General features: G+C 47.2%; 1 protein-coding gene across 1 annotated transcript; it reads left to right on the top strand.

Annotated features, from left to right (window-relative positions):
- The first annotated feature begins 1,118 nt into the window (after nucleotides 1-1,118).
- PARL (presenilin associated rhomboid like) lies at nucleotides 1,119-13,585 on the top strand. The gene is made up of 10 exons (XM_062005912.1): nucleotides 1,119-1,197; nucleotides 1,273-1,468; nucleotides 1,553-1,693; nucleotides 4,128-4,176; nucleotides 6,073-6,168; nucleotides 7,535-7,684; nucleotides 8,128-8,198; nucleotides 9,489-9,590; nucleotides 11,298-11,395; nucleotides 13,197-13,585. Exons 1-10 carry the CDS (start codon nucleotides 1,151-1,153, stop codon nucleotides 13,312-13,314), a joined length of 1,068 nt encoding a protein of 355 aa, XP_061861896.1. The 5' UTR covers nucleotides 1,119-1,150; the 3' UTR covers nucleotides 13,315-13,585.
- Nucleotides 13,586-17,456: the final 3,871 nt, after the last annotated feature.

A 17,456-nucleotide genomic window follows, 5' to 3' on the forward strand; every position in this document is an offset into this window, starting at 1 on the left:
TCCCTGCCGCCCCGGGCTGCGAGGACACGGCCTCTGTGCACAAGGCTTCTGGGGGAAAGACTACGTTAAAACCACGGCACCCCAGTCACACTGCGCCGGTGACACTCGCCAAGGCGGCCCAGCCGGGGCAGCGGCCGCCACACTCGCCATGGCCGGGCCGGGCTGGGCCACCGAGCAGCGGCAGCAGCCGTGGCCACACGGGAGCCCCCGGTGCAGGGCAGCCCCATGGGCTGAGGAGCCCCGGCCGTGCCCGGCATGAGCGGCCCCATGGCACTGGGAGCCCTGGCCGTGAAGCCCCACGGCACTGGGAGCCCCGGCCGTGCCCGAGATGAGCGGCCCCATGGCACTGGGAGCCCCGGCTGTGCCCAGGATGAGTGGCCCCATGGCACTGGGAGCCCCGGCCGAGCAGCCCCATGGCACTGGGAGCCCCGGCTGTGCCCAGGATGAGCGGCCCCATGGCACTGGGAGCCCGGCCGTGCCCGGGATGAGCGGCCCCATGGCACTGGGAGCCCGGCCGTGCCCGGGATGGGCGGCCCCGTGGCACTGGGAGCCCGGCCGTGCCCGGGATGGGCGGCCCCGTGGCACAGGGAGCCCCGGCCATGCCCGGGATGAGCAGCCCTGCAGGCTGAGGCCCCGGCCGTGCCCGGGATGAGCGGCCCCATGGCACTGGGAGCCCGGCCGTGCCCGGGATGAGCGGCCCTGTGGCACTGGGAGCCCGGCCGTGCCCGGGATGAGCGGCCCCGTGGCACTGCGAGCCCCGGCTGTGCCCGGGATGAGCGGCCCCATGGCTTTGGGAGCCCCGGCCGTGCTGGGGATGAGCGGCCCCATGGCATTGGGAGCCCGGCCGTGCCCAGGATGAGCGGCCCCATGGCTTTGGGAGCCCCGGCCGTGCCCGGGATGGGCGGCCCCGCGGGCTGAGGAGCCCCGGCCGTGCTCGGGATGGGCGGCCCCATGGCACTGGGGGCCCGGCCGTGCCCGGGATGAGGGGCCCCGTGGCACTGGGGGCCCGGCCGTGCCCGGGATGAGCGGCCCCTCGGCACGGGGAGCCCCAGCAGCGCCCAGCCCGGCGCGGCCGCCCCACGGGCACCGAGCGGCCGCAAGATGGCGTCCGGCCGCCCCGGAAGCGCTCGGCTCGCGGGAGGCGCCCAACATGGCGTGGCGGTGCTGGGCCCGCGCCTGGGGCCCGCGGCCGCACAGGTACCGGCCGCGCCGGGGTGTGGGGCGGGCGGGCGCGGCGGCGGTGCTGACGGTCCGCGTGTCTGTCGTTCGCAGGCTGACGGTGCTGCTGGAGCAGCGACAAGGCTTCCGCCGGGCGCGGCCGCGGCCCGAGGAGCCGCCCGCTGCCGCCGCCGAGGCGCGGCCCGGCCCGGCCGCCGCCCGCCGCAGCCTCTGCCCGCCGCCGCCGCACGCCCGCGCCGGCCGCCCCTCGCCGCGCCGCCTCGTCAGGCCGCTGCTGTTCGCCGTGGGGGTAAGTGGAGCCCGCCAGACCCCCGGCGAGGCGCGGCAGCCCCGGGCGGGCCTGGCCGCGCGGTGACCGTCCCATCTCGCCCAGTTCACAGGCTCTGCCTTCGGCTCCGCCGCCATCTGGCAGTATGAGTCGCTCAAGTCGCGGGTCCAGACCTACTTCGAGGAAGCCCGGGCAGACTGGCTGGATAAAATCCGGCCCCAGAAGAGGGGGGATTTCCGAAAGCAGGTACGCGGAGCCCGGCCCGGGCGCGCTCGGGGTCCCCGCGGGAGCCGGGCTCTGTCGGCCGGTGCGCTGCTTGTGCCATGGGCGCTTGTCCTGTTCCTAACTCGGACAAACACGTTGTCAGCAAACGGCGATAGATGCATTTCATACCTGAGAAATGGATACAGTCGGTTGCAGAAGGCTGTAACTCACGCTGTCGCTCCAAAAGCTGTACCCGACGTTATCCCATCTTCACCCTGAAGTGCAGGGAAGAGAGGGCAGTAGTAGGAGTTTGCATCCCTAAAACAGATACTTCTTTGATTATACTAAAAAAAACCCGACCATTTTTGCTACATCTGAGTGTCCTCAAAAGTGACCATGAGCTCCTTTTTAAAGGATGGAGCTACTGTAAATGCTGAACCATACCCATCCCCTTTGTTGATGCTTTGGCTTCTGACATGCCTTCTTGTTTGTGAGAGCTGACATTTCCATGCCAATACGTTTGAGTTTGGGCAGTAGGAGCAATGTAAGTACTGCAGGACTTGTGATCAGTTTAGTTGGCATCCCAAAAGTATCGGTCCTGTAGGTTTTAATTAGGTGTGTTTAATCTAAACGTGCCTGTATGGTTTGTGTTTGTGTCGAGGTTGGTGCTGTGGCTTGTGATGGACCAGGCTGGATTACTTTTTCAGCTCTGCTTGTGCAAGGGCAGTGGAGCTGGAGAAGCACCAGGTCCTGGGTAGGACACAGAGGAGTGGGTTCTGTGAAGTGTGTTGTGCACACTGTGGTAGTGCTTTGAAAGGAGCATGTGCTGTGGCTTAACCCTGGGGAGCAGCTGAGCACCACACAGCTGCTGCCTCACCTCCCCCCAGACCCCCAGTGGGATGAGGGAAGAGGAAAGGAAGAACAGAAGAAAACACCCCCCCAAAAAAGTGTTTAATAAGCAAAAGGATAAGTGAGGGAAGAAAACAAAAGAAATGGTGCAAATGCAGTCACTCTCTATCTCATGGTTAGCCCAATGCCCAGGCAGTTCATGAGCAAAAGATAGCTAAACCTCCTAAAATCCGCTCTCTTCCCCTCTATGGATGAGCTCGATGTACCAGGGTAGGGAATATCTCCTTGGTCAGTTGGGATCATCTGCCTGGCTGTTGTTCCCTCGCAGTTCATTGCTCACCTCCAGTCTGCAGGGGCAGAGTGAGAAATGGGCACTGCCTTAGCAGCGCTGTTGAGCATGAGCTGGAACATCAGTGTCATATCAGCACTGGCTTGGTCAGAAAACCTCCAACACAGCACCGTGTATGAGCTGCTATAAAGAGAATGGCCTCTGCCCAGACAGGCCCACAACAGCGTGCTCTCTCGCTCTGTGTATATGAACTGCAGGTGAGATTTTGCTTGCCACTTAATGTGTTCAGTAATTTGGGGTTTATACTTCAGTTTTCCTTCAAAAGCTGAAGGGGAAGATCTGATGATTACCTGTCCAAAGAAAGAGAAACAATTAACCCACCTCTTGTGTTGTTAATAGGCTTAAGCTCCCAATCCCCATCTTCAGCTGGGAAGTTCTATTTTTAAAAGCCCAGGATTCCCCAGTAGCTTCTGAAGGCATCTACTACTTCTTTTACAGCAAAGTTGTGTTTGTTCAGCCTTCTGACATCGGACAGCTGTGTGGAAAACACCAGGCTTGGTTTCCTGTGCCAGAGAATTAAACAATCAATAGAACCAAGTTGTTGCTTTGATACCAAACAGCGAATGGTTTGTTTCATACAGCATTATTTCCCCCTGCCCCCAACCTGGAGTGATTTCCATGACACTGTCTGCATCCATATGGTTGGAAGGTCTTTGAGCTGTGAATAAAACACAGGTCCAGAGTGATTCTGAAAGCTGAGGAAGGGAGAGGGGGGTGAAATTTGTCTGTGGGCTGACTGCACTCAACATAAACTTTTTCAGGGGTTTTAAACTTGGAGGAGGGCTGGGTGAGCTGCACGCAAGGGGGAGTGGATTCCACACCTTATGAGCCACCTCTGCAAAAGTGACCCTGGCACAAAAGTGGAATCTCCCAAAGGTGGGTGGTGTGATGTTGGACAGCACCAGGGTGAGGCCTAGTCGAGGCAGGGTTTGTGCTGACTTTGGCTGATCTGCTGAAGTGAGCATTAAGGACTAAGGTTCTTGTTTAGTCCGAGCAGAGGGGAACCCAGGGAGCTGTGGAAAAGGATGTGAGCGCTTTCTTTTTGAAGAAACTCTTGATGTATGTTGGGATACTTTATGGAAAGGAGAGAACTCTTCTGGAGCAGGGAAATACCAACTGGAAAATGCCAAACCAGTCAGAAAGAAAGTTTTGCAACCAATGTACTGAACAGATTTCAAACCAATGCTTTGCATTCTTAAAAAGGCAGAACCTTACGTGAGTGTTGCTGCAGCTGGAAATCCTCCACAGTGGCACTGATGTGCAGCCCTTCCCTTTCAGGTTAACAGCTGGTGGAGTAACCTGAGCGAGGGCCAGCGGACTGTGACAGGTTTGTGTTAGCTTACAAGTATTAGACATTGACAGGAAGAGAAGTATGGCCACCAGGTACAGTATGTCAAGCAGATGGCTTTCACACCACCTAAAGGTTGTTAGGCACAAAGCCTGTGGAAACTTACACCTGCACACATGCTATTGCTGCTGCACTTCCTTCTCACAAACTCTTTAGTGTGTGTGTGTTAATCCTGTGCACCTGTGAGGGGGTGTGAAGGGCCAGCTAGAATCCTCTCCCAGCAACATTTCTCTCTGGAACTGGGAAAAGCAGCAAATGCTCCAAAAGGAAGAGGTGAATATTCCACTGATGAGCACAAATCAGAATCTCTCACAGTCAGTTGTGGTCTGCAGCATGATGGGTGTTAAATGGCATCTTGTGGGCTTTGCTGGGTTATGGTGTGGTTTTGATTGGTTGGCCTGGCATCCCTTGGAATCCCCACCAGTGGCACGTGTGGAGAGAAACTGGGGAGAACTTGATTCGAATCCAGATAAAGTAGCTGAGCCACATCCACTGTTACACATTCTGTGCTCATTATATACTGAATCTGTATCAGCAGCTTGTTAGCATGAGGTTACCTCAGTCCTGTTTCTGTGTCATCTACTTTTCCACAGGAACCTTTTGAAAACAGGTTTTCAGCCAACTTAGTAACCCTTCAAAGAGCTGCCCCCCAGCCTGAGAGCAGATTGCACAAGTGCTCAAAGTTTTGGGCAGCAATACATCCCAGGCCACTCCATTAACAAGCACTGCCTTGAAGTTTCTGTACAAACCCAATGGAACAAAGGCTGTGTTGGGGCAGGGGCAGTGAAGATTCACATTCTGTAGCCTTCAGAGAAGCCCTCAACATCTGTTTCATCTGCAGGCAATACAAATTCTAGCTGGGAGACTCTGAGCAGTTTGGGTACTTACCCATAGCGAGGGTGGGTTTACTGTATTGAAGTTGTTGCCACTTCTCTAACATCTTGGGCTGAGCATGCAGGGAAAATATTTCCTCTAAGAAAAGAACAGAGTAGAATTAGGCTGGAGTGTCCAAATAAGAGACCTGTTGACATGTTGATTCTAGCATTTGATATCAGAGTGTTTTTCACAGTTATTAACATTTTGTTGCAAACTTCAGATAGAGAATAATTATGTGAGAGGTACTGCTGTGGAAAAGAATGACAGTTATTTACCCCTTTCATGTTTCTAGCTGTTATAACACATTTTAAACACCTAAATGCTTGGAGAGAATAGAGAAGGCCCTTCAAACAAGACAAAAATTTGCACCATTATGTTTCTAATAATTTACATTCTTATGTAAAGAAAGACTGCAATAAACATCTGTGAAATAAGCAGCTGTGCATGTGCTCTCTCCCCAAGGTGACTCTGCCTTAGCAGTGCCAACTCAGCTTCTTATTCTTGTCCTCTAAACAGTATCTTTCCAATTCCCTCAAAACCAAAGCTCCCCCCAGAATGAGTGTGTGCTGTGTGGGTGGTTCCCTGAGCCTTCTGCCCTCCATGTGCAGTTAAGTGCAACTGTGCAGCTGACTGGTGGCACTTGGGAGTAGGCAGCTGGAGAGGCAAGGAATGGGACTTGTTAAGCTGGCTCTTTTTAACTTGGTTCGAGGGTGGAATTCAGTTTGTAGCCAGAGCTTCTGGACTGTTACATTCCTTACGGTGTACATGAAAACAGTTGCAATTAAATGTCTTCTTTCTGAACTCTTTCCACTACATGAATGCAGCTTTCAATACTTTTTCCTTGCTTTTTGTAAACTCTCTAAGAAGTGGATGCTGCTTTTAATGGATCAGGGAAGAATAAGTACAACTCTCCTAAGCTTTTGGATGCTTTTTTACAGTGGCATTAAGTTGTGTTACAGTCATAAGTTGCTTTTATACTTTTCCTTTTCCTCTCAATAGGCATTATAGCTGCAAATGTCTTCGTGTTCTGTTTATGGAGGCTGCCTGGCATGCGACGCATTATGTTTACATATTTCACCTCAGATCCATCCTCCAGTAAGTGAACATTAATTGGGTGACTTGTCTACATTGGGGTGTAGCAGCACCTCTGATCAAACTGCAGAGGCTTCATCTTGCAGCTCCACCAGCCACAGGCAATCTCACTCATGTCCACACACATCTTTTCTGCCTAGGCATGAAATGGTTTGGGGGGAGGGGGAAAAAGAGGTAAAAACACTGCAAAACACTGGTGCTTTTCTAAACAGTATCATGTCTGGACAGCTGCCTGCTATCTGGCCTTATACTGCATTCAGTGAGATGCAGCTCCTGCCTTTGTAGAGGTGAAAAGTCACTTCTCCCAGTGATATTAACCCTTACTGCTGTCCTGGATGGAATGGCAATCATGCCACTCTTTGAGAAGGAGGAAAAGAAATTGTACTATGTAATGCCATTCAAAAACTAGACTCCAAGAGGACTCTTTCCCCTCCCTTTCCTGTTCTGTGAGATGCAGATGGAACAGTCATCAGTCACATGCATGTGCCCTTTTGTCAATAGACAGATGCTACTCTATGTTGTGGACAGAGTCCTTGTTTTAAAGCTGTGCTTTGGGTCACATTAAACGAAGAAAAAGACCCCCAAAAAACCCAAACAACAAACTTGGCTTCCACTGTGTGTAAAATGTTTTGAAGAGGGTAATTTAGGACAGCAAGTTACTAGTATGGAATGGTAGGACAATTAGTTTTCATTTCTATGACAGAGAAAGATTAAAAGCATGAGACAAACATGCATTAGGAGAGTTCACTTTCTGCTGTCTTCTTAATTTCTACAGAAAATGTGGCAGCTCAGTCATTCCCCACACGCTCCAGTGCTAAAGATGGCTTTTACCAGATCTGAGCATCACCCCAGACACTCCTGTTCTAAGTAATGCTGACCCTCAAACCTGCCAAGTGGCTTTTTTGCCTTTTCAAGGCTGCTGTTTCAGTGAAGAGAGCCAGTAGCTTTTTGAGAAGGAAACCAGTTTTCCTCTGAGTCCATCTCTGTAGCCAAAGAACTTCTTATATAGCTGCTCATAGAATATATCACAAATCTTTCCCCACATGCATAGATAAACAAATTGGGGTTTTCCTTCCCAAAGCTTAGGAGACATATCACAAGATCAATGAAACATTCCCCAGTAGGTAACTGAAGACTTTCCACAGTAGCTGTTTGTACAGGTTGAGTATCTCTGGGGTGGATGTTCTACCTTTCAAAAGGTATTGCATGGAGTTAGACATTTCTGGCTTTACTCCATAGCATTCTGAGCATAATTAGCTTACAGTATATCCTGATGCATTTCTAGTCTGTGTGGCATGGAAGTTGAAGCAAATGAAAGCACTGGGGGTGGGATTTTCATTAAGTGATGGATTGTTTTTCTCTCTTGCAGAGGCCCTGTGTTCTCCCATGCTGCTCTCTACATTTAGTCACTTCTCTCTATTCCACATGGCAGCAAATATGTATGTTTTATGGAGTTTTTCCAGCAGCATTGTCTCTCTCCTGGGATGTGAACAGTTCATGGCAGTGTATCTTTCTGCTGGTAATTTTACATATAGATATTTTAAATGCTTTATCAATATGGAATCCTGCAACTAAAGTGTGTGCATGGCTAATAGATGTCTGATGATAGATGGCCATTGTTCAGTCCCACACATTGCTTTGTACTAACTGTAGCACATCCTGTCGTAGAGAATTTTGATGGGCTTGGCATATTTGGCTTTAAAATAGTGTGACAAGCATCTGGTTTTAGTTCATGCTTAGCCACCAAAACAAAACAGCTCTTCATAGAGACTGATGGGAGTTTAATGGGAAAAAAATGACAGTGAATTCAAGTTAAACCAAACAAAACCAAAATACCACCCCCCAGAAAACCCAGACCACCTACACCAGCTTCTTTAGGAAGATGGTCAGATAACATTGTTGTACTTTCTGTGTTTGGATGCACTGCTGGCATTGTTTCCAACAATCAGTTTTCCTTTCTAGGGGTTATCTCCACTTTTGTCAGTTATGTTGCTAAAATGGTCACTGGAAGGTTTGAACCATCCCTTGGAGCTGTAAGTATCTCAAAATGTGAGGTACCTTATCATGATCTCTGAAGCCATTTTCAAAGCCTGCTGTATCCTTTAACTTGCTTAAAAGCCAAGAAGATATTTGTGAGAGTGGAAACTAGGAAGGTTTTCCAAAGCCAAGTAACTAGGCAGTGATCCCTGTGCAAGAGCTTGTCTGTTCTTTATTAACTCTCTCTTGCAGCAATGCAGAACTGATGCCACTTGGTGCTAATGGCTAGTAAATGAAGTACTTCATGGCAGGACCTCTTGTCACTGAACAGATACTTCAGTTCTGTAACTTATTTCATAAATGTATATCAGTCTTCTGTAACAGAAAATAGAATGCTTTGGAAAGGGATGCTGGAATCAGTCAGTCAAATTCAGCATGTGATGCTGTACAGAAAGGACAGCACTCCTACCAAAGTGGTGTGAAGGCAGGCTGAGGAGCTGTTCTGGCTGGCTGCTCTTTACTAGTATTCTTAATAGCAGAACATTTGAAAGCTCTTGCTCTGACTTTGAGGTGAACTTTAGCCCTTTGCCAGGTTTTGAAGGCTTCTTAACTTACTTCACTAAACAATTCCAATAACAGCCAAAACTCTAATTCTTTGTTTTTCAATTGGAGTGAAAAAATACCTGTTGGGCTGTTCTGAAGTTGGAATTTGTGGTAGTGCAGTCTGTGTGTTGTCCCTTTATCTCTTGAATAAACTGTGTCTGGAGGAAGTTACTTTCCATTAGTCTTATTGATCTGAACCTACTGAAATTGCCACTCGTGGCATTGGTTTGCTGTGTTCAGAGCCTTTCCATTGAGATATTTCATGGATACAAAAGCCCATGGTCAATTTAGTACAGACCAGGGAATTACTTGTTTCATTGACAACAGATTTCTTGTCCCTGGTCCATCTGTTACTTTCCTTGTTTCAGTACAAGCTACAGAATGATTCCCTTCATCTGAGATGTCTGTGTTAGATTTCTAGGGTTTACTGGGGGGGGACAAAAGCACATGGACATAAATGATCTTAAATATCAGGAGGGGTTGGGAGGGGAGGTATTAACTGTGTAAGAGCACCTGTGGGTCTTTGTCCCAGTATTTATCATTTCAGATGCTGAAATTCAATAATGGCCTCTTGGTTTATTTGTATTGTGAATGTTGCTGTGGTGCTTTGTACTTTGAGGTTTACCACAGGGCTGCATCTGAAAAAATAAAAGCTGAAAGGAGAATGGGCTCACATGCAGTGAAATACATGTTCCCTTATGTAACATCTCAGCTAACTTTCATGTATTTTCATGTATTTACAGTCAGGAGCTATCATGACTGTCCTTGCAGCTGTGTGTACAAAGATGCCAGAAGCAAAACTAGCCATCATATTTCTTCCAATGTTCACATTTACAGCAGGAAATGTAAGTGCTTTTGAACTTCAAAGGAATCCTACTCTGGAAACATTATCCCCATACCTCTCCAAGTATCTGAGCGTGGCCTCTCCTTGGTTGGTGTTTCTAAGCTGTTCAATTTGTTTTGCTTGAAAGAGAATACAAGTCATGGAAGTCCTGGTGAGCAATTCTGAATTGCTGCAGCCTGGCACCCTCATTACCCAAGTGTGCAGTGAATTCAGAGGTAGCCAAAATTCCATCTTCCAGGGGTCTGTTTCAGATCTGACACTAAGAGGTGAAGGCAGGTGGGAGGGACTCGGGTTCAGCTGTCTGAGGAAATGTGCATACACACACTGTTCTTTCTCATGGGTCATTTGGCTTTTATATAGCAGCACCTGTTACCTTCCAGCCCTGGAGAAATTCCTGCCTCCTCATTTTGGATACCATTTTTTGGCACTTTTGAGAACACTGCTGGGATTAGAGACCAACTATTGAGGCTTTTCTTCACCTGTAGCACTAGGACTCCCTTTTCATTTCATTAACTTCTTATAATCACGTTGACTGCCCCACTGAAGAGAAGCTCCTCCTGTAGAGCTTCACTTGCTTTACTAAGTTAATCATCTTTGTTCCAGTTGTTTTACCTGAAGTAGTTGAGCTTTGTCATTTCAAGATCATGAGATTGAGTATTTTTTCAGGAGTGGAGCTTACAGATTTGAACACATGCTCTTAGATGTAGCCCTTGTGTTTTTCTTGCACTTCTGCTGGAGTGGATCTGGTTTTTGTATGCTACCCTCTAACTGCCTCTTCCCTAAAAGTGATGGTTGGGGTAGAAACATCATTAGAGCCACAGAGAGCAGTGGCATGAAGATGTGCTCGTTGCACCAGTAAAACAAGAGCAACATTGGCTATTGCAGTCTCAACCTGGGAATAATTTTAACCCTACTGTACAACTGTATTTCTGAACTTTATGTGCTCCTTTAGCCTCCCTCATATATACTGGCATCAGCTGTTAAAATAAGCCAGTGGAGCAGTACAGCTGCTGTGCTAACACACACACCTAAGGAAAGAAATCCTACTTAAAAGCAACATTTCATCCTCACTTTAAATGTGTTACTCTTTTAGGAGTGAGGCATGGAGTAAAATTTTGCCTGATTGGAGTTCTGGTGGTTTGTGTCCACCACTGCTCATGCTCTTTCTGGTGATGGAGTTGTTCACTAGCATCCTGATTGTCTGCCTTCCAACAGATGTGATCAATCAGAGATGATGACAGGGGTGCTGCCCCACACATCCCATCCACTGAAGGGTTGTGTCAGGGAGGACAGATGCTCATAAATCTAAGCTGTGTCAGAACTGGGGAAGAGGAATGTGCAGTTACGTATTTCGTGGTGTCTCCTTCAAGTAACCTCCTTTGGGGTCTTTTTCTGACCTGAGTTTGGAATGTATGTGTAGCTTCATAAATTAAGATTGGAAGAGACTGAGTATGTGAAAAGGACCCATTCTTGCCCTGCACTGTTCTGGAGCTGCTCATGGCTGTATTTTGACAGCACAGCACAACTAAGGGCTGAGTCTGTCGGTGTAAAACAATTTTGGGTTTATATAGTGGTTGCTTTGACATTAAATTGACAGGATGCTTTGTGATCCCAATTTTTTTGCTCTGTGCCAGAGTAGGAAACTGTTACCAGTGACCACTATTTGCTGTGACTGATCCTGTCTATTCCATGTTCTCTCCCTTTCCAGGCTTTAAAAGCCATAATTGCATTTGACACTGCAGGGCTTGCTCTGGGCTGGAGACTTTTTGACCACGCTGCACATCTTGGGGGAGCTCTCTTTGGAATGTAAGTCTGTGATCTACTAACTTCTGTTTATTCTGCTTTTAAATTAATACCATATATTTTTTTCCCACCCTCTTTGCTCCTCTCTGAAGTGTTTGCTTTTTTCTGGGAAGTTGTCTTAAGTAGCATTGAAGACAACCTTTTGTTATCTTTTTAGTGCCATAAAATTGTGTGGGAAATACTATTAACAGATGCATAGAGCTGAAATAAAGAAATTGAGCTGAACTGCCTTAGGATGATAGATGAGGTGTCAGATTGTCCTGTCACCATCACCTGGGCTCGCTGTGTGTCCTGCTCTGCCCAGCACACTGGAGACTGTCACAGGCAGAGAAGGTTCTCACAAAACCCAGTGTGGACAAATTAAAATAACTTTAGAATTAAACAGCTAAGAAAATTTCTTTGCCTCAGTGTTTTTCCTCTAATTGCCAATTTAGGGAAAGCTACAGAGTTAGTGTAAGCTCAGGCCAAATTCCTTTGAGCAGCCTCTGCTGCTGTTTCTCAGTGTTGCTGCGTTGTCTTTGTGTGGAGCCTTCCTAATTGGGCAGAGTTACCAGTCTGTAGGAGACAGTTCTGCATTGTCCCATGCTTGAACTATGTGACCTAATGAGTTTTTCCCCCTTCTACCTGAATGCAGTGTTGTTTTAACATCCACACTTATTGCTGAAGGCATTTTTAAACATTTTCTGTAGGCATTTTCAAAGCCTGCCTGAGATTTAACCAGCCCAGGCAAAGAACAGGTGGAGGACACTTTTATTTTGGTCTACCAACTGGTTTGCCTCGCTGGTTTTTGGCCTTGGTGGCAGTAAGTGCAGTGCTGCAGAGTCTCCTTTCCTCCTCTGCTCTGGCATCACAAATGCATTTGCTGATTTGGAACTGCATTCTTCCATGATGGATCTATATGAGCTTGTTCAGTGTAGTGCAGATTCAGATATTATTAAAATAGGGTAGCAGCTGCAGTAAAAACTGCCTGCAGTTGACAAGTCTCTACTTCCATTCTACCTATAAATTTTACTCAGTTACTTCATCCTAAAGCAAGGCCCCTCTTTAGGACATATGTTGCATGGCTGAAGTATTTCCTATCCATTACCTCACAGACAACTGTCCCCTTCAGAAAGCAGCTGTATGATTTCAGGGAATGGCCAGTTTACCCAGCACTGGCTGATGACCAATGCCACAGTGCCTTTGGGGACTCAGATGGTTAAGGTTCATGGGAGAACCTTCAACCTATTTCCAGGCACTGCTTCTCCTCCCACCTCTCCTCTCCACCATAACCTCCCTTGTTTAACCACTTACTTTGTTATTCATATCAGCATATATAGTTCTGTATGAATGTAGGTTCAGCTAGAATGCTTCACTTAGATGAAATCTTCATTTAGGTGTTTCTAGAAGAGGAATCACTTGGAATGGAATTTGGCTGTTCATTATGGGGCAGTTGGATTTACATGTGAGAATAACACTTCTGCTTGGTGTTGTCAGTAGGGATTAGCAGCAGCATTGTACTGTTTTAACAGTCTCTTAAATGGAAGTCATTTTTGCATGACTCTAAGTAGAAGTCATGGGAGCATGAAATTAAAGGCACAAAAACCATTTTATCCTCAAGATTGAGACAAGCAAGAGCACAAAGCAGTTAGGACTATTAGGAGCCAAGAGAACAAGGGGCTTACCTGCCACTTGCCAAGAATGTTGTTCTTTCTGCCTCAGTTTCTCTTGTCTCCTCTACTAAGCATTTGTTTCTTGGCTTTAGCCTGTTCCTCAGCTGCAGAGAGAAGCTGCAGTTAGTTTTAACTCGTATTTTCTTTCTCAGGTGGTATGTGACTTATGGCCATGAGCTCATATGGAAGAACAGAGAACCACTGGTGAAAGCTTGGCATGAAATGAGGACAAAGAACTCAGGAAAGGGAGGAGGTGGAAGATTTAACTGATTCTAATCCTAGAGGTTCCTAGAGCTGGTGTATTACTTGAAGACACGGGATTGAATTGGTGTTGAAGGCTTTTTGCTGCTCCACAAGAAGCCTCTAAAGGAGCTGAAGTTTCTCATGGAAACTACAGTTACAAAAATGCATATCCATAGAAAATGGACTCTGACAAAGGTGGAACAATAAAGGTTTTTATCCTGTTGCTTTCTGAGGTAACAGTCTGCATTACATTTTATAAAGGAGGAATAATAAAAGCATTCCAATGAAACGACCCAAAGCTCTGTCCAAAAAACCTCCAAATGGGGTGCAGCTGGTTAATGCTGAGGAAAAGAAACACTTTGAAAACTGAGGAAGTCAAGGGATCTTGCATCTACCTAATGTCCTCCAGACAACAGGAGGTCCTTTCCTGAGGGCAGCTTTAGGCAGACTGGACTCAACAAAGCTCTGTTCCTCAGCTGTGGCTTATTCAACCTGTGGTTTCCATCTCTGCTTCCAAGATGCTGTCACATCTTGTTAGAATTGACTACAGTGATATCTTTTGCTTAATGAAGTGCAGCAGGTGAATGACTTGTCCTGTGGGTTTAAGTATTTTACCATAAGTTATACTGCTTTCTGTATTCTTTCACTGCATTGTGGTTGGTTGGTTTGGGTGAGGGTTGTTGGGGTTTTTATTTGTGCAGTAGCTGATAGTTTCCTGTAAGGCTTTTCTTCATTTTAAGCCAGTAATATTTGTTTCAGAATGTGCTGGTTCTAGAATAATAAGCAGCTTCAGCAAAAACAGATGAGATGCCTGACATCAGCAAGACTATAACCAGCAGTAACCTGGGGGCAGTAGCATGACCAATGTTCCTATTACACAAATAAAACCAAAAGCTTGGGTTTGGGTATGCTGCTGCTCTGTGCCTGTCCTGCAAGGATGGCTAGCAAACCCTTTGCAAAGGGCTGAGGAGCCTGCCCAGATGGGAGCAGGTGTGTTCAAACCTTTTTCTCTTCCCTGTAGGCTGAGCTGGTCATTCCAGCTGGACTGGAATGCCAAAGAACCTGTTGCATCTCTAAGAAGCAACTTGTGCCTTTTTACTTTACAACAGCACTCTGCAGAAAATACATTTCTGTAGGGAAGAAAAAGATCATGCAGTGATGACACCAGTTGTGATAAATGGTGGAGTACAGAATTGCTGCACTTTCCCTTACTGCCAAAGGCCAGTGCTCAAGTCCCATTTTCTTCTCCCTTTCTGTTGTCTTTGTCTGCTTCCTTCTATTCCCCCCTTCTCTTCCTTGCCTTACCTCTTGTCACTCATGACCTTACCTACTCATCAACAGCTGCACTGGCTGACTGCTTTTAGGGATCCTTGCTGAACACCAGGGACTAATACTGCAGGATAATGATACATTGCATAAACCCTGAAGGACTTTCCATTGCTAGAATAGAAATCCTGGTCTAGAAGAATAAGCCAAGGTTACAGTTCAGTTATTCACCATGGTAGCCTGTGCCTACCTCAGAGTTTGAAGGTCATGCCCCTGTATGACTTGCAGAGACTGGAGTCCCACTTGTGGTCTGTTAGACCTGCTGAGGCAGCGTGGTGCTGCTGCACCCTTTCAGCTTGCAGGAAGGGTGCAGAGGAGCATCATGGCATTTTCAAGCTGAGCCTTTTGAGGCAACGCCTGCAACTCTGCTGGATTCCTGGAGTTGCAAGGGCTCAGAGCTCCTGAAAACAACAGCCTGCAACTGCCAGAGAGGTTTGGAAGCCACCATCTCTTCAGTCAGTGGCTATGGTTTGAGGGTCTCATGTCCAAGTGTCACCTTAACTTTAGGCCTAACAGCATTCATCCCTCTAAAAGCAGTTCAGTACCTGAATCTTCCTCGTTTATAGAAACCCTGGGGATATTTAACGTGTAAGGGTTGTATGAAGACAGTCACTTGGCCAAGCAGTGTGTTTCATGCCATTTTCCACCCGAGCCTTTACACAGCACTGCCTGCTAAAGCTAAACTCATCTTCTCTAGTCCCAAATTACTTTCAAACTGCAATAGGAAAGTCAATACTCTGTCAGCCAGGGAATAGCCTGGAGTTATGACAGCTCCCTGGAGTCAATAAGATACTGGCATAGGCTGATGCTGGGTTTTGCAAGAAGGGTATTTACTTGCCAGAAGGTATCTCAGTTTTTAGTCACACCTTGGAATGGCAAAAAAAGAAATTAGAAGAATGAAAGAACATAAAGAAAAACCCCAACCCCAAAAAGCACAACAACAAAAGGAACCAACCACCTAAAGCAAAACTGACCACATGGAAAGACCTTCCCCCACCCCCCCCTTTTCAAAGAGCTTGTTATTGTGAATAAAAACACAGTGTGGTGATTGTGTGGATGCTCGGCAGAGACAGCAGCTAGTGTTTGTGTAGGGAAAGAGAAGTATAAAGTCACAGTTTATCACAGAGACACAGTCCTTCATCCCTTTTCAATGCTTTTAAAGTCTGCTGTGGCCTTGCCATGGTTAAGGAATATTTTGCTATAGTGATGTGCTCTAGTGAAATGTTATTTTAGTGTTAGAACAGTGTCAGTAGAGCCTTCAGCCCCCATTCCTGGCAGCCACAGCTCCTTTGCTTCCTGATTGCATGCCTTGCCTTACTGGTGCAGTATTTCCCCACCCCTTTTAATCATGATTGAACCTCTTCTAAACGCAGACAACTTTTAAATCTCATCTGGGTTTGCTGTCTGAGCTCTCCTTCGTGCCAGCTTCATCCCACAAGCCCTGATGAGCAGCTGCTCCAAGCCCTCCCTGCTGCCGCAGGTGGGCTCTGCACCGCTTGGTGCGAGGAAGTGACAGGCACAGGGGGGAGCAGACACATCCCATTTATCCTCCACTGTGTTTTGCTAAGTCAGGCCTAGGAACAAGGATCAGAGCAGCATTTGTACCGTGCCAGTGATGACAGATAAGGCAGATGTTCTGTTTTCTCCCATGACTGCAAAGTCCATTTCTTTTTACCAAACCAAAGCTCACCCAAATACGACTGATTTGTAAAAGTCACCACGTAGAGCAGAGTAGTTACAGAGAAAAAGAGCAGCTGAAAACTCAGAAATGTCTCCCTGCATGTTCCCCAGAGTCACATTGTGTCGGTTTTTCGGACAAGAGACGAACTGCAGCATCCAACATCCCGTGTGGTATTGTGCTAAGGCTTCTGTGTGGGACCAAAGTGGGGTTACCTGACAGTGCACATGGGATGGGGCGTGAGATCAAAACTGCTAGGAGCACCACCAAGTGCCAAATCAGATGTTTGGACCAACAGGATCATCTGGAAAGGAATTTCATTCTGTGCCTTAGCTGTGTTCCAAAGAGAGGTCAAACACTCAAGCAGAGGTTCTGCCTCTGGTCCATGTCCATGTTTCTAGCCCTCCAGAAGCAAGTGCCAATCTGGACTGAGGTGCTAATATCCCACAGATACAAACTGCTCAGCTGAAATAAGGCAGAACCTCTTAGTCCTTGTGTTCTGCTGCATAACCAATTTCTTATTAGATCTTCTCAGTTAACCTGTAGCTAGATGATTACAAGTATCTGCCTAGTTAGCCTTTAAACAGATGGTTTTCTAACAGGGGACGGCTCAGTTTATCTGCATCCTTCACTTTTACAGCCTTGCATTCCATAGTTTGGTGACCTGTTGGGAGATACAGCTTCTATACCAACCCACTGAATGGGGAATCGTGGAGGAGTATTATGGCCTGTAGCCACTTATTACATAAGATGTCAAATTTCAGAAGCCAGACTTATCCCTGATGTGACTCCATCAGCTTCAGCAGTTTGTGCCAGGACTGTTTGGTTCTGGAGACGAATGTATGAAAGAAAAGACATTCTTTCCAGTCTGTGGCAAACCATATGTTAAGATATATAACAGATGCTTGGGTTTTGGTCAAGAGGTAGTGTTTTTAAAGAGAAGAAGAGAATACTCTCTTTAAAGAGAGTATTTTTAAAGACTGTCGATGTAAATGGAGGAGGGTTGTTAATAGAGGTGGATTTTTTCGTGCACGGCAGTGGGAACTACCATTGCAAAGCTGCTGTTTCCCACCCAGATCACCCCTTCTATAAGCTTCGCGAAAGCCATAAGCGCTTCTGATTAGAGAGAGCAAAGGCGACATGATAAACAAGCCGTACTTCCAGC

Source organism: Colius striatus, chromosome 12, assembly GCF_028858725.1.
Source record: "Colius striatus isolate bColStr4 chromosome 12, bColStr4.1.hap1, whole genome shotgun sequence".
NCBI classification, from domain to species: Eukaryota; Metazoa; Chordata; class Aves; order Coliiformes; family Coliidae; genus Colius; species Colius striatus.

What these genes read in the sequence shown, in the direction of transcription:
- PARL (XM_062005912.1), top strand. Translation starts at nt 1,151, where the DNA reads ATGGCGTGGCGGTGCTGGGCCCGCGCCTGGGGCCCGCGGCCGCACAG. An exon ending in GGGCCAGCGGACTGTGACAG is followed by an intron (nt 4,177 to 6,072) that starts GTTTGTGTTAGC and finishes TCCTCTCAATAG; the next exon opens with GCATTATAGCTGCAAATGTC. An exon ending in GGCAGTGTATCTTTCTGCTG is followed by an intron (nt 7,685 to 8,127) that starts GTAATTTTACAT and finishes TTTCCTTTCTAG; the next exon opens with GGGTTATCTCCACTTTTGTC.